Genomic DNA, 27,723 nt, shown 5'->3' with positions numbered 1-27,723 from the left:
TCCTTTCAAACTACTCATTACGCAGCTACTTCTCTGTCACCTAGCAATTTCTCTCGAGGCACAATGTTTAAGTCACTTTCTACCAATCCTATCGATCATTTCACTCTACAATCCTTCAGAACTGTTGAAAATTCTCAAATTCTCTGCTCTTCACTCCTCGATTAGACGGTCAAAGTAATATTAAGGTCAGTTTTAGCTATACTTGTCGAAGTAAAAAGATATCTCGTCGAACGGCCGAGAGATTTCATCTTAATTTTGCCGGAGATTTGCTGCGAGGCGGAAGCGAAACAGGGACAAAGCAGGGTGGATTGCTAATAAAGGGAGGCGGTACAGTGTGGAGCGACGGTTCAGACCGCAACTATCCATCCGTTCGTCATTTCCAGCGCGCGCTTTAAATATTAAATAGAGCTCGGCGAGCTCGTAAAAAGGATTATCCGCGGCCCTGTGCGCCCCAGGGAAAAAGAGAACCGCGCCTCTGTGGTCGCTAGCACGTTGTCAGATAAAGATTTTTCTACTCCAACTACCCCGTAAAAAGAACTATTCATTAGCCTCTCTCTCCGTTTTGCTACGTATTTCTAACGAACGAGGTTAAACATTCCATCGTTAATCATCGTTTACTTCCTATTCAGTTTCAGAACAGTCGATATTTCACCGACCAAGACATTTATTCGCATCGAATCTCTTCTTCGTCGCGGATCTGGTGGAACTGGGGGATCTGCAGGAACCTGTTCAGGCGAGATTTTATTTCATGGAAAATATCTGTATTTACAATGTTACATGACTATCTTCCCACTCTACGGACACACGCGTTCCGGTTATTCTCAGTTTACAACCGAGTTTACACGCTCCTTCTCGACGCTTCTTTTATTTCTTTTTGCCTCGATCCGACAGTGTCCAACACCTTTCTCACACTACCTGTCCACCACGTTACTCAGTCACTGTATCTACGAAACCATCACTGATCCACCAACAGGATCTTTATCAACTTGAAATTACACCAAGGTACCTAACTCTGAGGATCCGAGGATCTAATACACCTAAACTCTCTTCCTTCCTTCCTAACTACCTTGCAACGATCATCGATATCACATTTATAACACCGGTACAGTTCGCATCTCTCTCTTAAGTTCCCTATAGAGTCTATTCAAACTGCCCTTCGACTGATACATCCAAATCACTGAGACCTGTGCAATCATCCTTTCAATAAGGTCTCCATACGTCGTTCCTCTGCTCGCTCTCTTCGCCCATCACGCCAATCTCCAGCCTGTTACTGCTTATGGTCAGATTGCTACCAGCTATGGTGACCTGTTCCTCGCTGAGATCTCCGTGAAGGTGTAGATGAATCTGGTTCTGGTTCACGGTGCTGTAGAGTTGAGGATAGAGGACCATGGGCGCTGGACTGATGTAGTTCTGGCTTGGATTGTTGTAGTAACCTTGGTAGTTCGGGTTGTAGTTGTGAGAGGCAACAGGGACCGGAGTTGCCGGCCCTGAGGTCCAGGAACCGTAATGGTAGCCGGGACTTCCGCTGCCTGTCCCGCCGCCGGCGAAGATATCCGGATCGTTGGATTTACTTGGTACCAGTGGAAGTGACGAAGACGGTGTCCCGTGGCTAGGGTACATGGACACGCAGTTAGGCGTGTAGGTGTCCTGTTGGCTGTCCGACGGAAGCACTGCAAGACACGAAGAGATATTTCGGCTGTAATTGAGGCTTGGTGAGTTGGAGATGAAGCGAGAAGGATGTGGAAGCTTGGCTGGAGCGAGGAGATCCTACGAAACGGGTGTCTTAGGCTGGAAGTTGGTAGTTTTCAACTGTGCAATTTTTGCTAATTCCAACCAAGGAAGTCTCTTGGAATTTCAACACTTTTTATGGTCTAGAGTTTCTAAAGTTTATACGGTCCAAAGTTAGAGACACAGACTTATAGTAATTAGTGGAATATGGAAGTAGTAGGCAATTCTGTTAAGCTAGGAACACGATTGGAAGAGTGTCCAAGGTTAAACACATCGCAGATTGATGAAACAATTGTCTAGAAATGCTCGGACAATCTTATTCTACTGATTACAATACACAGCTAATTTGGAAGCATTCGGAGTAACAAAAATTCCAGGATCGGTCGATTACGTCACAAAAAAGAGGAAGAACGTCTTCCTCGAAGAGCGACTGCGTCACTCGAGTGTCCATACGTGACAGAAATTTCCTAGTTTTCACAATTCTCAGCCACTTACCTGTGGGAAGTGGTACTGGTTCCGTGGTCGGATGATGAGAAAGTGATTCCCCTGGATAAGAGAACGCTCCACCGGGAATCGGTGAAAAGGGACCACCGCTGCTTACCGGAGGCGCTGGATAAGACGATGCTGTCGACGAGTAGGTCCATTCTGCCGTTCCTGTACTCGTATCTGCAACGTGAATCATCGCGATCTATGAAGAAACTGTTCTTCGACGAAGTGAATAAAAATTTCTAGCGTAAACCTTCTGGGTGGATTCTTAAATAGAGACTCGTGAAGCAACTGACTTGCTCGCGAGGAACGTAACGGTGTTCTCTGTGAGTAATTTAATCAGACTAATCGCAGTGAATCACGTCTAACCGAAGCGTGAAGGAAGTTTAAACGTGTGTATCGCCGTTTACCATTATTCACACCTGATGTTACTTCTTTCTGAATTATCAATAGGATTCCGAGAAATTTCATAACGGAGTTTTCTGTAACCGAAGTCGCTGGTAATTGTCCCATATTAATTATCATCTCGTGAAATATTTATCGCAGAGTTCGCGACATCCGTCGGACGTCTAATGAATTTCCAAGTACCTACCGACGAGTAAAAGTTACGGAAACAGAGAGGAAAACGTTTAACGCTGACTCACCGATGATTCGGCGAAACTTTTTACACCGCGATATCCTCGAACACCGGTTGATTATGAAACAACGTATATACCTACGCTTGAACGATCGAGAATGCACCGAAAGATCGAGATCTTGAAATTTTTCACGAATTCTCGCTTCGATTCGACACATGTCGCGTTAGTTTTGACAATTCTAGCACCGATTCGACACTTGTCGCGTTACACTTGGTGTACGTTTATCTCGTTGAAAAAAGGTAGCAAAGTATCAGGTAGGATGATGTGGAAGTAGCGATTAATAAGTCAATCAAAGAGTTCATAGAACCCGAGTTTACAATGTCTCACGAACGTGGAGGTGCATACGAGATGACTTAGAAACGTTTCGTAGCGAGGATACGCGGCGGAAAGCCCGGAACATTGGTCATTCTCGACGGATCGTCGACAGTTGATGACAAAACACGGTTGTTCAAGGGCGTGCTTGTCGTCGAGACGCTTCCAAGAAACCACGGGGAAGCCTGCAGTTTCGAAATTTTACGATCTCTGTTTATCAGATCTTCGCAAAACTTGAGCGAAAAATCATCCTTCGTGGGAACGACGCGTTGAAAATTCGTCGAGAAACTCGTTCACCTCGACATTTGTCCTATTCTTCGTTTAAATAATTTAGACACCTGAACTTTAACATATTGAAAAAGTAACACCGCAGTGGCTTGCAACAGGATTTCGAAGGAGGAAAAATCCTTCGTGCGAATTTCCTCACTTTGCGAAGAATTGACAAAGAGTTTCTGTTTAAGAAATCCTCCTTCGAGTGAAAACAACTGACTCAATGAAGCAGATCGCTTCCAGTCACAGGATAAAGTCGAATTTTACAGAGATTCGCCTCGATTTCCTTACGAACTAGATCCTTTTTATCACGTTCACCAGGCGAGAAACCTATATTTCACAGCGCTAATGGAAAGCAAAAGGCGGCAGCTTTCGGGTCAAGGCGCGGGGAAGTCGCATAGAGAATTGATTAGAAAACCGTCGATTTTAATGGCCGATAAATCTCAGGTTTCGCCATTGACTTCGAACCTCCACGGTTCGTAATCCTGCTACACGGCTTATGAGGGGCTGCTACGAGCAAGAAACAGACGGCGGTTTTGTAATTAACGGTTGCTAATTCCCTCGTAAACCTATGGACAGGCCTTTAGACTCTCCACGAGTCGGATTATTCAAGCTGGTAAGGCTGCCAATGACTTGGCAGCCTCTTTAAGAACGTTTTCTGTATTTTACTTTGTTGCATTAGGAGTGTCGTTCATAGAATGGCTAGGGACGTTTACGGCTTCCGCGGTGCATTAGACGAATCGCGAACTGTACAGGTGAGCATTACGACTTGGTAAATTAAGCTTCTCGATTATTACAATTTCGTTCGTATGGAGATGGACAATCTCAAAGTTCAAAATTCATTAAAATTGAAGTTAACAAGTAGTGCGCTGCTGAGAAGATGATACAATTCCTATAACACTTTTACAGGATTTTGTATCCTTTAGTAACAACGAAATAAGAAATCTGCTCCGAAAAAGTGAAATAAAAAGTATACGAGATTGATAATACAAGATAAATAGTTCTAAGCTTAGTTAGCTAAAGTTGATACGAAAAAAATTTCAAAGCACGTTACAAAATTATTAAGATAAACAATTCATTGATTAAAAAATCTATACCCAACAACTAGTACATAAAAAAGTAATATAAATTTAGTAGTACTAGCAATCTTATTGCCAGCAACGCATAGTATACCTATCTACGGTTTCAGAAGCTGAAGTACCACGGGACTTCCTTGTCGCTAATCCTTCGATCCCGAAGGAAGGCCCTCGATCCGGAGATGAGGTCGAGGTCGCGGAGGTGGAGGGTCCCCTGGCAAAACTGTCGTTACGCCTACCGGCCGTGGAAGGTCGAGGCCGTTTCGGAATTCTCAAAGGGGACCGCCGTGGGGATGGGGGCGTGCGGGTGATTACCGAAAATGGTCGTGTATTTGCCGCAATTACCGGAACAACGGTAACAAAACAAAGGCACACCAGCATGGCTCGGCCATCTGTTGGATAATAGTCCGTTTCGAGCCTCTTCAGGGAACACGGAGAGGTGGCTAGTTCTATGAACCACGGAGAAATCCCTTGACCGAGCCTATCACCTCCATACATCTCCCCTTTTCTCAACTTTCTTTCAATTAGCAAACCTCACACTTCCACGCTAATTTTCACAGCTTTACTCCACCTCGAATCTCAATATTCTCATCCAAAAAGAATAAAGATTCTTCGTGTTTCTCTCAACGAGCAAGATTCCATGCGAACCGACCACTTTAGGTAAAAATAGCTTATCCCATCTCTGATACTCGGAAACATTTCATAGTTTGATCGTTTCAACCGCAAACGTCAGGAGAGCCAGCAACAGGGAGCAAGGACAAAGTGTATATCGCGGATCAACGATCCTTTCCCATCGTCCACTCCTCTTCATTGATCGTCACGCCGTTGATCACCGTTTCTCTCTAGGAGCAGCCTTTCGAGAAATTCGCGTCGATCCTGACCGAAGGAACGCGCTAGTCCTGACCAAAGGAACTCCAGGAGTTGTTTACTACTTCCTTCTCTCCGTGTCTCTCCCTCTCCTTCCCTCTGTGGATCTCTGTCCGTCGCTCTGCGGGTGTGAAACCACAGTGAGGTGGTTTTGGTGCTTAGTCCCCCGACCAGCCATCTACTTAACGAACCGTCCATCGACCGCCGTCATTTCGTCGTTTCTCGGTTTCTCTCCCACCTAACTCGGCTCTCTGCCCCACACTCAGCTTCGCGCTACCGCTACCCGCTTTCGATCCACCTCGTCTTCTTCTTCTTCCTCCTCTATCGATCGTCCAGATGTATACATCCATGAATGTACTTCTTTGGGGAAATAATCCAGGGTAGCAGAGGAGTTTTGGATACTTGGAGCGTCTCGGGAATACCAGGGAACTTCTTGTCCTTGACACGTTTCGGTTACCTAGCTTTTGGGTTGCTTCGAGAATTTCGAAAGTATTTCAAGTACTACCTCTTAGCTTCCTCTGAAAATACTTCATCCTCGATGCTTTGGAACTAAGACGAATTTTTGTGAAAAGGACACGTTCTAACTTTGAACTTAGGCTTTTCTCTGGTTAAAAACGTGAAATTGTCGAGCAGAAGTGGACGTCGCGTAGTCGAAAAGGAGAGCGAAACGTTAAGAACGAGCGTCGAACAGACGAAGCCGTGGGGCTTCGTTTCCCACCGAGATAGATGCTCGTTTGGTCGTGTAACGTAAGTCGATATTGCGTCGTCTCGATATTCCTGCTCGACACGAATGTCGACACACGCTAACCGTGCCGTGTATATGACACATATCGCGGAGCAGTGCACACTCGTGTAAACCCTGCATAACGTTCCGTCCAGAGAGAGAAGTCTTACGCATACGAGCGGCCAGGAAACTCTTGTTGCCTCGCGTATCGCTTACCATCAGCGATTTCTTCTTATACACCGGAGTATCCTGTCCCGAGGATAGTGTTTCTCCTCGATGACTCCGGGATCGCGAGCAACCGGCTACCAGTCCTCTCGCTAGCCTACTCGCTAAATCAATTATTCACAATCGTCGTTCTCCGAAGAAACTTTCAACGATTCTATCTCCCTGGGAAAGAAATATTCATCCAAGGATGAAGAAACTCCTTTCACGAAAAATGGACGCAAGATTTTCCCCTGCAAAGGTGAGATTCCGTGACACTCTGGACGGTTGAAACGTGAGAAAGCACTGGGGACGAATGTTCATGAAACCATTGTACGTAGGAGCGTGAAGCTTGTTCCCAGTAATTTACCAAAGGACCATCCACGGTTCGTCAATCTCTCAACGGTGTTACCCGTGTCTTTCGACGACGGTTTCAATGCACATCACCGACAATTTCGTTCATCCTGCTCGCGTTCTCGCCTCTATCGTCCCCGTCGTTATTTTCCCCATTCATCCTCGTCCAACCCATTCATCCGACGAACTACCGAACGAAGGAAATCTGTTTAAGAAGGCGAGTTTTGCACGCACGCATCGCCGCAATTTCGCCGATGGAACAATGAGTCGCGTTCGGATGGGTGAATCGACTCTCCCCGATCCGCCTCACGCCTTTCTTCTTCATCGTTTTCTTCTTCCTCGGCGTCTCTTCTCTTCTGTTTTCCCCTTTGTAGCGCGATGCCTTTCAGAAGGGCGACGCCATTCGCAGATTCTCTCTCGCTCTCTCGTTCCCCTCCCCCCCTGGCAATCCACACGCGCCTCGTAATTTCGAGGGTGAATGAAGAGCATGAATGGAGGGATCCACTGGCGTGCCCGGAAACGCCAGGGCCCCGCGCAGAAACGATTAACGTCCTCACGACACGCGAATTCAACGTCCACTTTTATTGTTTCTGTTCGACAGACTTCACAAGTTTCTCGGGGATCCACGTTTCCAACGGTGTGAAAGGTGAATTAAACGAGAACCGGGGGGAAAGATCGCGAAGAGGATGGATTATCCTCGAAGAAAGAAGAAACGTAGAGGAGCGTTTAAATCGACGAATCGCGAGAAATATCGCGGAGCAAGTGGCGTACACAGCGGACCATAAACTTGAAGGGAAACAACACCAGGCGAGATCTCCAGAGTTCAGCGAAAGCGACATCGATCGGTGGGTAATCAATTGATCACGCTCGGATCAATTAAGTTTCGAGGGGGGACAAAAAGAGAAGTCGAGAGAGGAGGAGCAGGAGGGGGAAAGATGTTGGGTTCTGTTACCGTTTGTCGCGGTGAACTCAAACGAATCGTCTGTCGGTCGTGGCCCTAACTTTTTCACGATCGACCCGTCACCTGGAACACCATTTTTTCCCCTTTTTTTCCTTCACCAAACGATTGTGCACGTACGAAACCGTTTTCCACCTTCGTTTCGAATCGATCCACAGGTTCGACGAACCTATTTTCGCCTTTTTTACGAGTCTCGTTTAAAAAGTATCGACCGTAGTGCGTAGAACACTTCGGACACGACGATTCAAGTCTACCTCGTAATTTCGAATATACACTGTAGGAGGTGGTCTAATGAACTTTACTCAAATCAGGATGTCGCGCAAAGTAGTTTATTTCGGACTCTTCGGCGTCCGTCTATTACCGAAGCTAAGAACCGACTCTCGTCGTAGTCGGGTCTGGCGTTCGTCACTCGCCAAGAGGCGCAGGCCAAGCCATAAACCGTCCCAAAATGCCTACAATACTAATCTTCCCTTGCACACATTTCGCATAAGCAAAAATAACCATCGTTATTCAACGAAAGCTCCATTACCTGTCGTTGAAGTGTATGTACGGGGGATTTTTTCGGTCACGCTTTCGTGACTTTTACTACGTCGTTGAGAAGTGAATTAAACCGTTACTGCGTAGCGTATGTACGTCGAAGAAAATGGAATAAAAATGATTTTCATGGGGGCCAGAAGGCCGTTTGCGGCCAGGGATATGGCTGTCCCTAAACGTTACAGTTCACGCCCGCCGGCGTAATTCAATTTGGCCCCGTATTGTTCGACATCTAATAAAGGAGACGAAAAACGAGGAGAAATACTACGGGCAGGATAGACGCGACCGAAATCGTTCGCAGGTAAAACGAGAGAGGATCCTTGGAGAGATCGAGAGACGAGAGAGGATCCGTGCCCTCTCGAGCGTGGATCACGTAACTGCCTCCACCTCCTCGCCGTCTTTCATCCTCCTCCATCTCGTTCCATCAGCTTTGCTTAGCCTCCTCTTCACCATTTTTTCCCCTCTTCTCTCTCTCCCTCTATCTCGACGTCGACACGATCCGGCCAATGTACCGGCGCGATGTTACGAGTACAGGAATTTCGTGTACGGTTAAAATAAGAAGAGAAAAGAAAAAAAGGAAGGAGAGACTGGACGGCATGGGCTTCCTTTCAATCCTAATTCGTCTACCTTTACCGGTACTTCCGTTCACCGTTCCAGTGGTTCTTCTCAACGCCCTCTTTTCCTATTCAGTTTCTCCAAATTTCTGCATTGCTTTGTTTTCCAGATTTCTTATTTCGCTTGGAAAATTTGGAAGTTCTGTGATTCGATAGTTCACATCACTTTTCTTAAGTTCGGTGTTTTAGAGATTAAAGGTTAATTTATGGAACGAACGGTGACACTGAGATTTCTGGAATTTCCGGAGTCTAAAGTCGCTGTGAAATCCGGGGAACCAGGTAGATTCTGTCCTGCAAACGTCGTGGGTGGTATCGTTGCTGAAGAACGAGGATTTAGCCGCAAAAACGACTGCTCTTCAACGAGATCTAAGGAGCACTTTCAAAAGAACTTCTTCACTATAATAGGGAGCTACTGATGCCTATAGAAATCTTCAAATTTTTTTTACCCTTTCGCTCCTATTGTTACGCTAGCTCCGTTAATTCCATCCTACTCAATTACATTATCAGCCTGCTTGAAGTGTGTTAATTACTAAAATTCCTAAATATAAGATGTAAAGTAACGACGAAAAATAAACAATTGTGCATGCAGAAGATTATGATTCCCTTGAAAAATGCACAAGATAATTTGTACGAGAAACGCGGCAGGACCTTTAAATCCTCCTTAAAGTGAGTCATTTACAATTTGGCCAAGTAACGGGAAGAAGCGCGAGACGAATCGAGAATGAGGCGAGGAACGCGTTCTTACAAGCTATCTCGATCGTTTATCATTCGTAATAACGGAATCGTTATTCTTCCAGAAAAAAGTCTTCTCCCTTGCTCTACAAATGTATAAAAATCACACCGAGAGAATTCCTAATGATCAGAAGAATGCAGTTTTCTACAATAGCAATCGTAGCACTCTACTTAATGAGATAATCCCAGAATCCGCGCAACTGTGCCTCGATCCTTTTTTCCCCCGGCGAAAGAAGTCGTTCCAAATAAATGACTGTTAATGGTCGAAACACGAAGGAAACGTCGCTACGGAGCCATTTTCCGTTTCTTCACTCGACTAGGCGCAGCCGCTTATTATCACAAAAAACCCGGCCAACTTTTTATCTCCGAAGATTTTCGAGAGTTTTTGCCCCGATGTTTCGGTAGGATGACGATCCCCGAGATCCTCTGGATCGGTGAACCGCTTTCTCGCTCCGATCGCCCGACTCTCTCAATTCTTTCGACGTTTCAGTGCCGAGCTATCTCGGATCGACCTCGATCGATTTGCCCGAGATTGTCCCTCGATCATCTCTCAAATCGATCCGAACCAGAGCCGATCCTGATTGCCGGACGCGTCGATTTTCGGCGTCAGCCGACATCTGCTCGCCCCTTCGATACACCCAACGAGAAATTCTGATCCATCGAAGATCCTTCCGCGAATTTGTTTGAAAAATTAGGGTAGACAATGTTGGCAAAATTTCAGACAAATGTTCATCCAGAAGCTTGAGAATTTGAAAAATTCTTTTTACGAGGATCACCTTTTGAGCTCGAAAGATATCGAGAATCATTTGTACTTTTGTTGATCTCGTTGAACATGGTAGACGATCAGGCGCAGTCTTGAAATTCCCACAAGGGAATTTTTCCATGGAACAACTGCACCTCGAACGACCAGAAACTCGCAATGATTGTCGTGGGAAAAGCGTGGATGCGTTCGAGCGAAGGGTTCGATTCAATTCACCCTCCTCCCAGGAGTAGCCTCCCTCGTGCCAAAACTCGTCCATTACACCCTACATGATCTACTTCCCTCTCCACGCATTTTGCAACCTCCTTCACCAAAAAACGAACAAATCGCAAACCTCGAGCTCTTCTTATCCTCCAAAAAAGAATCGCGAATAAATGCGAGAACTTTAAGACGAAGAAATTTAGCCGGGAGGGTACGTGTTGCCTATTTCCGGGTATCTCGGGAAAGGTCCCCGAGCTGGATCCGGAACGTTCGAAAGGAGGAATACGTGAAAACGAAAGGCTCGATTCGGGCCGGGTTATTATCGCGGTCGCGGGACTGAGCGGTCACCACGGGTTTCCTTAAGTCGTCCGCCAAGTGCGCGCCTGATTGGACGGACACGAAGGATGTCGTGCCACCAGGATACGCGCGATAAACCTCAGGCGATAAAGTTCACTATGCATCGCAGTCCAGGGATTTCTGAAATTCCAGTTTGCGGAAGCCGGAGGATTTCGTCGAGCTTTCCTTGCACGGGTGTGGACAGTCTAAACCTTGGACATTGCGCCTCGGGCCGTTGATTCTTCGAGAAGAATCTTACTACTGGCCGCTTAACCCTTTGAAACTTGAGCAATTTTTAGTTTACCTTTTATCGCGAAAATTGAAGATGGTATTGTGAGATGTTAAATGTTTTTTTAATTATTTGGATAGAGAAGATTGGAAGATTTTCATGTTTTTTTGTTTGGTTCGAAGTTTAAGAGTGGGTTTACAAAGATTGAGCAGGAAAGTGTGCGATTTGGTCGACGAGGGAAATAAGTACCAAGACGCAACAACAGTCGTGGCTGTCTGGAAGGACGGTGCCGACGGATTTACGAGTTTAATTAAGTTCTGCGGTCGCGTTCGTCATTTCGGCGAGCATCGAAGGCTCGTTTGCGACCAAGTTTCCCTTAACCGTTCCTACCGTAACGTTCAAACTAAAGAAACCTTGCGTTAGCATACGAATCTCTTCCGGAGTTGAACGAAACTGTGACGTATTCGTTCTTTGAAAAATTCGTTTCCGATAGGAATTGCGTGGGAATGACAGTTTAAAGAAGATTGACTTTCGAATTTAAAATCTTTGAAAATCAGAGAGAAAGAGAGAGAGATTTCCAGAGAACTTTGAAAATCAGAGAGAGAGAGATATTTCCAGAAAGTCCAGAGAACTTTGAAAATCAGAGAGAGAAAGAGAGATGCGTCCAGAAAATCCGGAGAACTTTGAAAATCAAAGAGAGACTTCGATTTCTCTCGGTCCAACAATACCTCGAAGGTGTTAATTACACACTCTGACGAGGAATCGCGGATCCTTTTGGTATTCCCGCGGCAAGTTTAAGCGCGTGCGTTAATATCCTGCTGATAGAGCATGATAGGGGTCGGTAAGTCGAGGGAGAGACTCGCCTCGAAAGGAGTGTGTGTGACACTTTCCTAATTGCCTGGCAACTCCTCTCCCTTGCACCCTTTAAGAAAGGTAACCCTTATCCTCCTTTTCCCCCTCCCTCAAACTAGACCTCAGACGTTTCGAAGGCGGCCGACGCCGCCTGCTAAGCCGCGAAGAAATTCAATCAACCACACACGTGACACCGTACAGATCGAAAATAAGTCTCCGTATACTGTAGAAGAGAATAGAGGCTTTGCAGGACTTTCCAGATGAAATTCCACGCGCCAACGACGAATCCGGCCGCAGGCTGACATTAAACGACAAAGACCGTGTTTGTCCCGTGGAAGGGGTGCCGTTTCACTAAAATTCCCAACAGACCAGGAATAATCATCTCTAGGCCTTCCATTAAGATCCGTCGGACAAAATCCAGGGAACACGACACAATCGCAGGTAGGTGGAGGAAACAGCCAGATGAAGAAGGCACGTGGGAATCGCGAATTCTCTCCCTTTTCTTCTTTCTTCGGCCAACTTGTCTCGGTAAACAGGTAAAGAGATGAACGACGACTACTTCGTTTCTACGCTTTTTCTTGCATCTTCACGGTTCAAATAGCAGTATAATTTTAATTAAAAAAAAGGTGATCATCTGTCGAGACAGAAGTGAAGCCCAGAAAACTTGGTGCGAGAGAAGAGAAACGAACGAAGGGTTTTTAAAAAATTGAAAACGTTCGTCTAATGATGTGAAAGGGTTAAATTTCGCAGGAGCAAGGTTCCCGTATTTATTTTCGTGGATCGTGAACGCAGAAAGCGGAGAAGAGCGTGCACGGTAGAAGACGAGGTAACAGCGACCTCGGGCAGAAGGTCTCCAGGTGAAGAAAAAAGGGAATCGAGCATTATTCCTGTCTCTTATAATATAACCGTGTCCGTTTCTCGACTTCTTCCCCTGGAGTCTCATCTCGAGTCGTGATCGGGGTAATGAGGCTCCGCGAGTGGCAGTAGCGAGTGAGTACACGAAGAGGAGCTGCCTACTGCAGAGATTGAAGAAGGAAACCGACCAGCTTCGCTCTTCGCGTTGATCGAAACGAGAGAAAAGAGAAAATGGAAGAGGACAGGAGGGACACAGAGTCGCTGGTAGGGGTAAGGACGCTGATTATGGGGTGTCAAACAATCATGCTGATTGTATATTCTCCGCTGACTCCCTTCTGTCTGCTCGGACGTCTACGTCTGAAACAGTCTTGTTTCCTTCCACACTTGGTCCTCGTAAAACTTGGACAATTCGGTGCTGTGTCACGCAGTGAACTTGAAGAATTGCGACAAATGATACCAGTGGAAAATTCATTCGCAATTTGCAACATAATTTCGGATAATAGACTTCTTTAAGACACAGCAAGTGTTTCACAACGAAAGGGTTAACCGTCGAAAGTTTGCTACGTCGGTTGGACTCGCGGGGTAAACGTATCCTCTGATCTGTGATCGTTGATCGTCATCATGTAGGTGAGATTTAGAGAGCAATCATCCAGAGAGGAGAGACGAAACGTCGAGGATAAAGAAGAAGAAGAAGAAGAAGCAGAAGATTACGAAAAAGATGACGACGAAGAGGGAGGATAGGTTCGATTCAACAACGTCTGGCATCGCAAGCGAACCGAGCCCGAGACAAAAGAAGGAGTATAGGAACGGCAAAAACAACATGGATCCAGCACTCGATCGCTTCTCGATCGATCGATCGATCCCTGGTATTACGCAGACGTGCACGTGAGTGGTACGTGAGTGCACGGTTCTGTCTTGTAGGTTGTACCGACTTCGGAAAGGGGATCTGAATCGGTGGCCTGACTCGAATACACCACCGAGGAACACTGAGAACTGTATACTGGGCACAGGAGGGGGGAAGAAAGAGTGATGATGAGAAGAAGAAGAAGGAGGAGGAAGAAAATTGCATCCACCGACGCTTCTCTTGCTCATTTCGCACTCTATGCTCATTCGTACGTGTGCCCAGCCTCGGACACTGCTCATTTGGCGCGAAGTGGAAACAAGAGGAAGAAGAAGGAGAAGAGATGAATGGGCGAATCACAGATAAAAGCATTTCCATTTCCATTCATGTGATAGGTGTGAAAATGGCCGCATTACCGTGAGATTAACTTTCAGAATTCTCTCGTTGTTCTTGTTACTCTAAATTGCATCCACCGACGCTTCTCTTGCTCATTTCGCACTCTATGCTCATTCGTACGTGTGCCCGGCCTCGGACACTGCTCATTTGGCGCGAAGTGGAAACAAGAGGAAGAAGAAGGAGAAGAGATGAATGGGCGAATCGCAGATAAAAGCATTTCCATTTCCATTCATGTGATAGGTGTGAAAATGGCCGCATTACCGTGAGATTAACTTTCAGAATTTTCTCGTTGTTCTTGTTACTCTAACAACGTCAAATTTTGATTAACGATTGCGACCACCATTGATGCACCGTGAATCGTCGATAAGCGACTGTATCTGTCGCTCTCGGTAGCGAAAGGGTTAAAGAGAAGACACACGGGGTCTTGCAATTAGCTCAAAGAAGGTGAGGTGGAAACTTGGCTCTTGTGCACGAGGTAATTACAACGGTGGGCGATTTAGGAAGGTGACACGGGTGAGGCAAAGTTGGCCCAGAAGGTAGCACGGGGCCCTGATCGACGGAGAAGGTGGCGGAGGTCGAGACCAGCGGCAGCAACAGCAGCAGCCAAGAGGAGGAGATTAGGGCAAAGAGAAACCGCAACGTAGCTTCAAAGAGGTCTTGCCAGCCAGGGGCGCGTCTACTTAACTTTGATCAGCTCGGGACCGCTGATGCGGGACGAGCCACGTAGAAATAAAGTGACCGTCGAGTTTCCCGCCTTTTTGCATCTGGAATTATCGACTCCGGGGTAGCCACCGAACAGCCTCCAAATATCTCGAGAAATTGACACACAATACTGCGGAACATTTCGATTTTGAACGTAGATACGTCTGCGATTTTCTTCGTGGAAGACGATCGAGTTGCAAGTGAATCTTGGTTACGAGCGAGGACAGGACACTTTTGCCTCGTGCTAGAGAGATCCAACGGTGAATCGTGGCGGGGAGGATCCAGCCAGAGAGAGAAGAGATGGAAACGGCAGGTTGAATGTCGTTATTACGTTGAATTAGAGGGTGCAGAGCCGGAACGAGGTATGAAACTATTACCTCGCGAAACGGCAGACCTCCCTTCCTCTCCCTCGATCCCTCGCCATCGGTTCTCCTCCTCTTGGTAGAGGGGGTGGGTGGGGTCTGTGCGTAGTTTCGAGTCGTTCCACGAGCCACGAGGATGCTGGTCGTGAGCGAAGGATGATGATGCCCGAGAGAAAGAAGCTAACAGACCGGAAGACACGACTTCTGTCTCTTTCGATTCGTGTTTAAAAAAATTCCAACTAAAATACAAGTGAGTCACTAACCCTCGAATTTCAAGATTGTAAAATTCGTCAGAAGTTCCAATTTACAGAAGAGAGTGCGATCCTTGAATTAGAAGCAGGTGATTGCCTTCGAAGCTTGTGAATTCGTGATACTTTCGGTGTTGAACTCGGTAAACGGAGACACGAGAAGAGATAAAAGTTGGAACGAAAGGAAGAGGACTCACCACCGTGTTGAGGACTATGCTTGTAGCAATCCTGATGAGCCGAGGAGCTGCCGGTGGCCCCGAGGTGTGTACTGGAAGCGGGCGATGCGGTCGGGTCGGTGTTGTTGGGGTTGGTGCAGGCACCACTAACCGAATTCGCGGTGACGTTGTTGCCGATGTGATGCTTATTCCTCCTGTACGGTTCTGGCTCCCGAAGGTAGGGGGTGAACGGGCTTGGTGCGTCCGGGAAGGTCCCGCGTGTCAATCCAGGGACTCTGGGTAACGTGGGAACCCGCGCCAATCCTGAAATGTGCGTCTGCCCTGAAAAATACCCAAAAATTTCTTCCTCTTATTTAACGATTTGATTCCATTTCGAGTGGCTTGTATTGTATTTTCAACGAAATTCTACGAATAAGATCTATCGTCGACGTCTAAACGACCGGTGTCCAGGGGAAGAGCGACAACGTAACGGAAGATGTTTGTGTAATTAGCCTAATACAGTGGGATAATTAAGAAACTCAGCCGTAGCGCGTCTCGATCGACTTCAATAGCATTCCTGGCACATACCAGCCCCCTTTCCCCAGCGATTTGATAGAACCCCTCCTCTCTGTCTCTCTCTCTCTCTCTCAGGAAGCAAGTATCGCGGTAGGGCTGCATAGTAGACACACGGCGATTCTCTATTGTGGCGGATTGCAATATGCACGCGGTGTGCGTATCATTGTTGTACGCCGATGCACATTATGCGCCACGTGCATAGTGCGCCTCGATTGCTTACGTAATCACTCGACAGGATATTTAGTGGGTAAAATCGCTCGACTGCTACGTAACCTCCGCTTTGTTTCGTTCCGCGATACGTATCGATCACTTTCAGAGAGCTACCTAGCATTCAACCCTTTCGTTACACTTTCCTTTTATGCGTACGGGATCGCTTATGGAAAAGTGGTGACTCGACTAATCGAGAGAAGTGGAACACACACACACACACCATTTGTCCTTTTTGTTTTTTCTTTCTCTCTTTGGAACGGGGCCCGGTGGACCTGGCCTGGGCTGAGGAAGCCAAGAATGGGAGCTGAGACGCAAATTGTTATTCCTTCAACTGCAGAATGAAAGAAGAGAAGAGGTTGAAGAAGGACGGAGAATGGAGGGAGGAATAAGTGGGAGAAAGAGAGAGACTCGAGCCACGAGGGCGAACGACAAATAAAGTTCGACCGCAAACTGCACGAAATTGTCGGCGAGCCCAGATGGTCAGCTCCGGTGCGCCAACCGATGCCTACGAGATTATTCCTCGCTACCGACTACCACGATATCGCCTCGCCAGCAGAAACAAGGGAGCCTCTTCTCCTCTGTTTCGCCTCCACGACCGGATCCCACGACTTCTCACGTACCGGACGCTCGTAATGCCCCAAACGTACCGGCCGACACTCTTTTTGGACCGTTCTCTCTCGCTCGGTGTTTCCATTCAAGAGGAGCAAAGTAGAATGGGATGGTAGCTTGCTCGAGGATAATTCAGCATCGATCGGAGAGTTCAGCGCTGGAGAACGAGGCAACGCGTTTCGTTGAAGTCTTCAGGATCTCAAGACTTTCTTCGTGTCTTTCTAAATTAGATGCTTGTAATTAATCTGACCGTGACAATGTTTCACTCGTTAAAGAACTTTTCGTTTATTTATTTGTAAGGCGAGATGTGCGTTCAATTAGGTGTTCGTGGGAGATCTGAAGACTTTCTTGGTGTCTTTCCAAAACTGTTTTTTTGTAATTAATCTAACGTGACATTTACGTCTAACGTCCGTGTGTTCGTCTGAAATTTTCCGGCACACCTGAACAACGGTTTCGTTTAACTGGTAAACGATACAAGGGGAGATCGTTGAAGTTTGAGGTCTGTGTAGTATAGTACGAGTTCAGGATGTTAGAAAAGGCACCTGCTATCCGAATCTCGAAGCGGAAAGGCGATTAATTGCAATAAACAAGAACGATCGTGATATAACACCTTCACCGATTGCCCCTTTGCCCGTTCGTCGAGCATGGTGAAGCAGAGAGAGAGCAATAATTCCAATCTCCGCAGTACGAGTGGTGGGCTTATCTAATCAAAGTGTGGCTGCCCGGAGGACGGAAATAGCGAGGCTTTTCCTCCTCTCTAATAACGGGCCCCTCCCTCCACTCGTCTTACGTCCTCCTTGAGGCAAGGGTCTGCCAGCATTTCGAGAAATTTTGCTCAAAACTCGCCTCTCCGTAAAACTCTCCAACCTCTCTACCGAACAATCTGCTTTTAATTAAAAAACCAAAGAAACGAGAAGAAACGAACATTTTTTATTCAAACTCCACGTTTGGGGGGAAAAGAATCGAGATTCGTGACTGGAAATAATTCTCGAGGCCTGCGATTTCTCGCTGTCCTATCAAGAGAGGAAGGAGGTGTCTCTCTCGTCAATCTGCTCCGAGCTATTCTTCTTCAATCAGAATTCTCCCGATTTTTTTCTCTTCTTCTTCTCCCGCGCCTTTCTAACGGATCGTCGATTCGTAGCGAGATATTACAAAGTGGGAAAATCATCGATCCAAAACTCTCTCGTCGAGCATTCCGCTCTAAAGATTCTCCGCTTCTCGATCGTAATATCGTCGGATTGGATGGTTGAATGGACGGCTACTGAAGTAATATCGTTCGATAAAGCGCGATTTCTCTCGATTCACCAGGATGAACTTGCTTCCGATTCGCTTGAAAATCCACGGTCTCCCGTGGATTCAAAAGCTTTCCGTTCAATTTTAGCCACTCCGTGTCAGGAGAGAGAGAGAGAGAGAGAGAGAGAGTAATATCGCTGGAAACAAATGAACAATCGTGCTCCTCTGTTTGTCGATTGTATGCCCCTGGTCCGCGCGAATTAAGGCTGATGTTCCGTCATATAGGCAATTTCGGAACACTTAGAATGAAATTTCACGTATACCTAGGGATTTCGAGGCTTTTTTTTCTATGGGACGCGTCGCGTTTTCCCCGTCGAATCTACATTCCAAACGCGGAACAATTACTGGCCAAGCAAATTCAATTTCAACCTTTGACTGACAGCGGCCATCCATCGATATTGTTTTGTCGGGGAACGTTTCGATGATTTTCGGCCACGGTCACGTCAGCCACTTCGTTTCGACCGGTGGTCCCCCTTTCCCTCCCTTCGTTTTCATTTTCACCAAAGACCAAAGAGTAAACTGAGCAATCCTTAACATTACCTCGCTTGAAATACCAAATTTCTCTATTCCACCTTCTGTAAAACAATTACACTTTCACTACGTCTATACTACAGTAGTGCACACATAAGCGTCCGCAGTCGGGATAACCGTCCGCAATTTCAAAGAATTGGTGGGAATAGCGACGGACGCTTATTCTCTAAACTCTTCAGTATTTACTAAAAAAATGTCTACCTAGGAAAACTTCACCGTGATAACAATAATACCCCCAATTTCACACTGCTCTCCTATCTAAAAATCGTCGAAAACTCCTAAATTTCAAGCACACTCTTTACAAACCTTCCGAAACTTCCTTTGAAGGAGTGAGAACGGTTCCGGTGATTCCGTGGCAGCATTGTAAGTCCGTTAATCCGGTTACGTGTAGCTCGATGCCACGGTGGCCGCGTTCGCCAGTATTTACACGCGCTGACGGCCCGGCGAATTACAGAAATTGCACGATTACCCGGTGGCTCGGCCCCGAAACAGCCGGTCACCTCGATACAGGAGGGAAAAATGGGGCGGCGGGGTGATTTTCGATAACAAAAAGCTCACGATTATCCACGCAATAATGATAGCCGGCAGGTGTCTGCAGAGTGGCGCGCTTCGTTGCGAGGACAATGAGGCGCGCCGGTTGTTTTGCCCGACGGCGGCGGCGGCCGTACGACTGGTCGTTACACAGATTGTCCCTGGTGCGTGCCAGGGACCAGGAGGAGACACGCCAACCAGCCGAAACTCGTGTATGCAATATGTCATGCTGCCTGTCCAACCTTTCTTTTCAGACACCGTCGAATTGGAGCGGCGATTCCCGTCTGGAACCCTCTTCACGCCCCATTATTCAATATTCCCCGAAACGTCGAAGAATCTCGAGTTTCGATAGGTTCGAGGACCTGATCACTTCGGACCTACTGTTTTTGGACAGTTTGGAAATTAGCGGTGTTGTTTTTTAAGATGATTTCAGTGATTAGGAGAGTCCAGAGTTTCATTGGAATCGAAGAGTCTTAATTTTTCGGTTGTAGGAGACGAAGGGTTTGGTTGTAATTGCTGAAGACGACTCGAGTGGATAAACTGCTGCTTCGGTCAAATTAGGAGCACTTGTGTCTGTCGTTTTTTTAATATTTTTCAGAGATTTTCATGATTTTGTTCCAGCGGAAAGAGGAAAAAAAGCAGCAATTTTCCGGTTTTGATTTCCCGTAACAAAACACGCATGATGAACTGTCAGGCACTCCGGGTAAACGTGTAAATAGTTGCTCGATTCTATTTTACCTTCGCGCCCTGTTGAAACTTTAATTCGATCGTTAAACGCGCGGCTCCCGGCGACCGCTGGAAAAAATCGACGAATATTATAGATTTTTGCTCGCTGCCAAGCGACACAGAGTGCATCGATCGACGAGGGGCCAGGCCGAACGATAAAAACGTCAGCAAAATCAATCACGCTAGACCATTTCGAAAAAAACAACGAGCGGAGAAAAAAAGAAAAATCTGCGAGAGCAGCGGCCACGCATCGCCCTGCGCCTATCAATACTTTATACAACAAATGCGAAACGTCCGCAAAAAGCTGCCGTATTCGCGGTCGACTCCGCAGTGGCTATTAATCTGATATCGAAATAACAGGCATTTTTTTAACCTAGGACGAAGCCAGAAATAGCTGGTCGCTCGCTTAAGCTCCGACATAGTCCCAAATTTTTACAGTTTACTCTGCATTTCCAACTGCATATCATTGGACGAACGTTTACGGAGATAAACGCACATTTTGCGGAAACGTTACGTGAAACCAACAACGAATAATAAAAGAAAGAATTATTCTAATTGTTTTCTTCATCAACAAATTTCCTTTTCTCCACTGTGTCGAATTTTGCAAGTCAGCGTTCGAGGTCTAACGTCTGAAAAAAGAGGTTTCCAGGCTTCTCTTCTCTCGAATTCCGAGTCCAGGAATGATAGGAGTTATTTGTATATGAGGCAGTGACGCGAGGCCAGTTATTAAGCATGGTCAAGCATCGATAATTAACGGATATTTTTCGAGGTTTTCATAGTATATTACGGTAAGTGGATTACTTTTCGCGCGCTAGCTAGTGTGTGCTGGTAAAAGCATTGTCCTATGTGCAGCACTGGTCCGAGGGGGTGAATAGCTAACCCAAAACACGCATACAAGCGGTACGCACGTCGACCACTGCATCATCGCGCACCATCTGCTCGGTAATGACTCCCCATTACCGCGTATAGGGACTTTCGTTGAATTATCGGTACATTTTCAGGGAATCCACAGCTAGTAGCCTAGCAGCCGGTGGTAGCCGCCGCGGATAGATCTCTCGCGATCCAACAGAGAGAAACCGAGGGTGAGGCGAAAGTGTTTGATCTACTCACTCGTTTTCGAGCGTGGTTCCCTCGGCCCGTCCACGGTCACCTTAATGGCCCTCGTGTACGTCGCCACCTGCGGGGGCGTCGTCGACACAGTGATGGTGATGCTGAAGCTCTTTCCTGCAATTCACACATTTTTTTTCCCCCGTCATTCACCGCTTATATTCACCGCTGGTCTCGTTCTTAAATCTCGCTAATACGCAAAAACTGTGGCCAACTCTCCGTACAAATATTCTCCTCGAATTGTAAGGCAAGTGAAAATTTCTTCGATTCCTTAGGAAATAAGCAATCTATTACTGTGGTCACCGTAGACACACACACACACAAACAGACGAGTGGAATCTTGATAAAAAATATACTTTACGATTTCACGCGGCAATTACGGAGTCGACGTCCATTAGAGGATCGTAGAGACCGCGAGTCTCTTAGAACCGCGCAGACTCTAACAGGATGGGGGACGGGATGCGAACGTTCGAGGGTGGAGCACCGGTGTGCATATATCACCGAGGAAGGTCTCGAGGTTGAAGCTCCGGTATATTAATTCCCTCTCCATAAATGTCCGTCGCGGAGATTGACTACACTTTCTTAAACGGCCCGTCGCTAATATGCATTCGGTAATTCGCCGCTGCCTGCTTTCGAACCAGCCCCTTATCTTTCCTCGACCGTCTCCGGTCAACCAGGATTACGGGGATCTATACAACGTTCGCCTCTTCCCCGGACAACTTTGTGTCGGCACCATTTTCATATTTCGACCTCCACTTAAGAATAGATTTCGGTGTTCGTAGAAAGGAGGCGTTCGATCCTCGCAACCTGAAGAAACGTCAGATTCGACGACGACGATCGGAATCGAAAGGTGGGTGTCAGGAGAAATATGAGGAAAGATCGGTTCGTTTGCGTTAAAGAGAGGATATCTAACGTGTCGCGGACATATAGTCGTTTCTGTTGGCGTAAACGTCAACGATTTGTAATTGTCTCCCCTTGGTGCACCCTGGTTCACCTCGCTGTGTCTGTCAACATGATAACCGGCATCAAACACCCCCAACCCCGCCGCCCCCGGGAACTGCAACTGACTGCAGAGAGGCACGGGCGTTATATCCTAGTTATAGCGTGCCCTCTCTCTCTCCCCCCTCGCCTGTGCAACCGCCGCTCGTCCTCTCCATCGGTGTACCACCTCCACCCCTCCTCCTCTTTCAACCCTCTGCCGCCCCCCGCCCCTTCAGCGGCTGTCACTCTCGCGCCCGTCATTGTATCCTTGTTATCGTCATCGTTCCGGTCCAGCGCAAAGTGGCTCGTTTCAGAATACCAAAAATCGCGCGTGTCGCGGTTGCTCTTTCTGGCTTTCGCTTTAAAATCGATTAGCCGCATCGATCGTCTGTCTTTTCGCCCTTACCGCGGCCACGGATGACGCGGGTTACGTTGATGGACCCGTAGAGAGCGCAATTTTTAGCGGTTCCGAATGCGAAATCCTCTTTGTGTCCAACGAGAGACGACGCGTTTCCGCGTAATGTTCGTCAGACTTGGAGAGAAGCACCGTTCGATCTCAAGGATCCAGGTCTGGAGTACGGAACAATTTCGGTGTATCATTTCGCGAGCATTCGGTTTGGCAATTTTCACCGGCGCAAAAAGTTCTCCAAGTTCGCACCGGCGATCCTTCGATCCTCGCGGAGCGATCGGGACGTAGAAAGGACGCGAGAAGGTAAAAGCGCGAAAAGAGCGAGAAGGGGAGGACGGTATTTCGTAAGCGATCGCTGGGAAGGGGTTCACTCGCGCGCGACACCCGAGTGCCCCAGCCCCTCTCCACCCCCTTGCGACCGAGTCCATCGCATTTGGGGCTAATAATGCCGCACGGCCGATTCCCCCCTCCGATGGCCGGACCTGCGGTTAATACTCGATGATGGGAACGGTCATCTGCAGAGACAGGACACCCAGGCTGTGCATTCGCGAACGACGGGACGGACAGACCGACAGACAAAACCGGGCCACGCGTATGTGCCACCTATATATGTATATGTATATATACATATATATACATATAGTATAACGTATGCAACATCGCCGGTTATCCGCCGCGACTCCAGCTATCGTTTCGGTGTGTCGGTGCGTTTGCAACGGTGCCGAGGATGAGATGAACGCCATCCCAAACCGCCCACACAACCGTCCCGAAACCACTCGAAACCGTCCGTTAATACTCGTGGCACCAGGTTCCAGGAGGGAGGAAGAGGAGGAGGAAGCAGGGGAGACGGGAACGGGTCCAACGTAGGGCTAACCCTCTCTTCTCTTCGTTCCCACTGGTGTCTCTTTCCATCGGCTCGTCTCTCTTCGAGGTGGGAGCCAGAAGCTGGGATGGAAAACGCGGTGTGGTTTGAGTTGGGAAGTAGGTGGGGGATGGACGAAGGTCCCGAGTCTCGCAACAGGATGTCTCTGCAATTGTCAAATAATTACTATCGGTGGTAATTTCAGCCGTGTCGATATAGACTGCGGTATATTACTAATTATAGGCACGGGCTGCCTTCGGACTCGACGAATGATGGAACGCCCGCTCCACCCTGCAGCCCCGCTCTCTCTTCCCTTTGATCCGGCGCTACCACCTATCTCTCCTCTCTCCCTTCTCTACGTTTACGAGCAGACAGGAACCAAGCCCTTCAAGGAAGGTGATAATTGCGACGATCTTCCTCCCTCGTAACTCCCTCTCGCCCTCGTCAACTTTAATTCCCTCGCATTCCATCGGGTTATTCCGGTATTCGATGAATCATTCACCTTATCAACTTTTCATTTCGGCCGAACATTTCACGCTGTGGGTTTCTTCGTAATCTTCGATTTAAGGTTTCCCGGAGGAATTATTTACCGAGAACCTAGCCTCTCCTCTTCGCGCGATCTTTCACGAGGAGGTTTCACTTTGCGCCAATTGCCCGGTGAAATTTCTTGGACGAGTCGAGGCGATATCGGGGGAGGGAGAGGCGCGACGCGGCCAGGATTCAATCAAATTAATAAGTCGCGGATGCAAAACCTCGAATGATAGGAGGGTAGGCAGCTCGGTCGCGGCCGCGCACACCCGAGGGGAGGGAGGGGCGGTTTGGTCAATCGTCGAAATTGAGTATTACGGATTATCGAGGAGAGATAGCGGGAAAAAATGCCAAAAAACCGGACAAAGGGATCGAAGGATTTCGGGCGAGGGATGCGCGATCTCTTTCGCTAATTGATTCCGTAGAACGGTCGGTGTAGCGTGTTAGGAGACGACGGTTGGTTTGCTCCTGGCCTGACCCTGCACTTCATCATGAAATCGAATGAAACATAGATGATGCTACGGACGGACGTGTGCACAGACACAGGGAGCGAACGTGGAAGCTTGTCCGGCTCGTTAATTCATAAATGCATCCGTGGGGTGCAGAACGCATTTGTAGAACCGGACGACCAGATTCTACCTGCTGACCTGTGGATAATCGCCGATTGATCGGCCTCTGTCCCTGAAAACCACGACTTAATCGGCGTTAAAAACGGATTATTTAAAAAGCTGCCGGCTAGCGCGATTTAACCAATTCGTTTGGAAATCATTTATTAAACGGCGCCAGGTACGCCATACACGTGTGTAACTTTGTTCGCGGCTGGGAAACGATGATTTAATTTCACAGATGAAGCTCGATCCGTGCCTTTTTCGAGGCGGCTTAACAATTGCGGTTCCACGGAGGGGTGAAACAATCGAGTAATCGCTAAGTGCTGCAGCTCTGATTAATCTTCAAAAAATAGATTAACCGATGAAAAGACAAATTTCCACGGTCTTCCTAGCATTCTGTCGTCTTTCACGTTCTCACGAATTACCTTTACTTTTCATCAAATTTTAATTATCAATCTTGTCTAATTTTCAGTATATTAAATAATTCATACTTTTTAAGCCTCAACTTTGAACGCTGATTACACAAAGGAAGCAACATTTTATCGCGTCTCTTGTTAATAGAGCTTCCTTTTTTACACACATCTTTTAACATATTTATCTATTTTTGTTCATCAACGTTACACGTGTCTTACGTGTTACACCGCCGATAAAAAATAGTCGACAAATTGCGGTGTTCTTTTTGTTGAACACGAGGATTGATCGGACCCGCTTGATTTTCGGGACTTAGCCTCTTTCTCCCTGGCCGACGGACGATGATTTCTGATTAACGGCCAGTTGTTTCGGATGCTAGGTCGGGGCTACCGGACGGACATCGAGTAATGACTCTGGGGGCGGCGGGAGCGAGGGAACTCGCGGATGCAGAGGGTTGAAAAGCGAGAGGCGGGCCGTGCGCGGGGGGTTGAGGCCAGTTGATGACGATGATGATTACAATAACCGTGCTTTTAGAGGGTTCGAAATCACGGTACATGCCTCTCCCGTGCAGATAATTTACTGGCTGCTTTTTCACCGACTTACAAAGCAAACTACCGCTGACAATGACACTCGAAACCTCAAAACTAACTCTTCCTATATTGGCCACGCTTAACAAGCTCTTTCGAGCTTTGATCTTTCGACCAAAAGTTGACCACAGTATTTTGCAAACGCGGCAACACCAGAGGAACTTATATTCTGAGGTATAACTAAAATTCTCTGCTTCATTTTTATACACGGCGCTTAAATCTTGGTAGTCCAATTGGAAATAGGTTTTTCATATTCCTCGTGTAAAAGTAAGTGAAAAATTTGCTCGTATATGACTCCTTTTCAGAGAAAATCGGATTTAAACATTCTTCCACTCTTTTTTATTTGCGTTTCAAAACGGTGATCCATGTGAAGAAAGTTTCTTCCACATTTTTTACTTAATTTTGCACGAGGAATTATCTTCTTTCCGGTTGCACCACGATGAAGGAAACACCCTGTATTATTGATGTATATATGTTTATCAGATGGTACAAAGTATAGGAGGAATTAATTAACGGTTTAGACACTCACCCCTGCCGCTTCTTCCGACGAACCTGAGGTCGTTGAACTTGGCGACTTGGTTCTTCATCAAGGCGGTGGAATTCCTCAGCTCTGCGCAACAGTTTTCGTCGTTACCCGCTCGCACTGTCACCACAGTTCCATCGCCAACTTCGCCCAAGGCGATAACTTTGAATGCCACCGGAAGCGTCTTGTTGGATCGCCAGTGAGTCGGCAGTTGGCTGCAGAGAAAGTACGGTGATCCTGTAAATAATACAGCAAGAATAAATATATTTGCTTCAGGAGTAGAATTTTTCCTAACTGTTTCATACTTTACGGATATTACATTTGGATTATTTAGAATCCAAAATGTATCGATCTTTCGTAACATTTATAGGTTAACTACACGTCTTTTGTTATACAATATTTATTGAAAAAAGGAAGCTATGCATCTGAGTACAGTGACAGAAAGATAACTTATTCTTAATCAAACATTATTTGACACGAATACGTTTCTATGATCCTATAAAAATGCGAGGAACAGTTCCTGCCACTCCCCGATATCATTGTCTTATAAAAGCTACACGAAAACTAAACAAAAACTGCGAACATACCTAATAATGTTAGTATTTCAGTCGCATTCATCGTTCGACGATTGCACATAATGATTTCTACACAAAAAATTAATCGCACACAAAACTAGTGTTTAAAATAACGACACAAAAACTAACGAAACTAAAACAGTTTCGCAACCGAATCCTCTGTGACACTGACTACGTATCTTTCGCGCGAAATCTAAAACGTGCCAAATGCTCCAACCAATCAGAGCACGTCGTTCGAGTGGCCATGTTATCCCCTTGAGTCAAATGTGTTCCACAGACTCTAGTCAAGATATAACAAAATTGCATTTAATTTTAACGTTATTGTTAGTCGTAATTTACGAGAAAAAATATTTCCAAAAATAAATTACGCGTGATGTTCCTACTTTTTCCATGTAACACACTATGAACTTTTCGTGGGTGGAGCACTGCGTGTCGTATCGAATTACGTGTCAACTGTTTTCGTAATGCGCTATATCATCTAAAACCTATAAAAACTTGGTTCTTCTCAAACATACGACTATGATTCCATCACTCGCGACAAATACTTTCTCTAAATACTGAATATAAATGTATAGGCTACACTGATACTTTTTACTACGCACATACATTCCCGCCCATAAGTCTCCAGACACTATGCACATTAACACGTTCCGTGCCGGACCGATTTTAGATTACTTTCCGTTCAGGCCGAGTGGGACGTATACGCTTCACGTTGTCGAGATTAGCAGTTTTGCTAACGGAACGTGTTAAAATCAAGAATAAACTGATACTTGCAAAATGGAATTAATACTTGCTAATCGTACATTTAGATTCACACAGTTGCTGATTAATTACGTTTAAGAGTGGCAAGTGTCCAGTGAGAAATGGGCGGGAATGTAAACGGGTGAAAATAACGACTATTTAGCTGATGCTGACATGCGTAGCCAATGAGAAAAATCATAGGGCAAAGAATCGGAGAGCGGTACTAACCTGTTCTAATGAGTTCGCCAGGGTGTTCAGCCTGTGCCTCGCCGACGAGCCTCTCGGTCCACCATAGCTCGCCGACGGCGGCACCCTCGCTCATCTCGCCACCTCCTCCCCCGGCGTCGGCGTCCTCGGCCTGCTGGTACCTGGTGTTCACCCCCTGGAGAGGCGCCAGTGAGGGGCCGCACGGGCCGGCGCCTTCGTGGGATCCAACGGTGGCGTAATTCTCCCCGCAGCCCACAGAACCCACCGGTAGATGCAT

General features: G+C 46.9%; 1 protein-coding gene across 1 annotated transcript; it reads right to left on the bottom strand.

Moving 5' to 3' along the window:
- Positions 1 to 1,159: 1,159 nt before the first annotated feature.
- LOC108579652 (protein lozenge-like) lies at positions 1,160 to 27,723 on the bottom strand. Its single transcript, XM_017943238.1, has 6 exons — positions 27,468 to 27,723; positions 25,930 to 26,160; positions 21,018 to 21,131; positions 15,474 to 15,773; positions 2,224 to 2,394; positions 1,160 to 1,670 (listed from the first exon to the last, which is right to left on the bottom strand). Exons 1-6 carry the CDS (start codon positions 27,721 to 27,723, stop codon positions 1,201 to 1,203), a joined length of 1,542 nt encoding a protein of 513 aa, XP_017798727.1. The 3' UTR covers positions 1,160 to 1,200.

The sequence above is a fragment of the Habropoda laboriosa genome, unplaced genomic scaffold (assembly GCF_001263275.1).
Source record: "Habropoda laboriosa isolate 0110345459 unplaced genomic scaffold, ASM126327v1 scaffold33, whole genome shotgun sequence".
Lineage (NCBI taxonomy): Eukaryota > Metazoa > Arthropoda > Insecta > Hymenoptera > Apidae > Habropoda > Habropoda laboriosa.
The sequence above is the reverse complement of the archived record's forward strand: the minus strand, read 5'-3'. Positions and strand labels throughout refer to the sequence as shown.

Excerpts from the sequence above, each read along its gene's own strand:
- LOC108579652 (XM_017943238.1), bottom strand. The coding sequence starts at position 27,723 with ATGCATCTACCGGTGGGTTCTGTGGGCTGCGGGGAGAATTACGCCACC. Across the intron at positions 26,161-27,467 it reads TGGCGAACTCATTAGAACAG|GATCACCGTACTTTCTCTGC; the intron begins GTTAGTACCGCT and ends TATTATTTACAG. Across the intron at positions 15,774-21,017 it reads GGAACCACGCTCGAAAACGA|GGCAGACGCACATTTCAGGA; the intron begins GTGAGTAGATCA and ends GGTATTTTTCAG.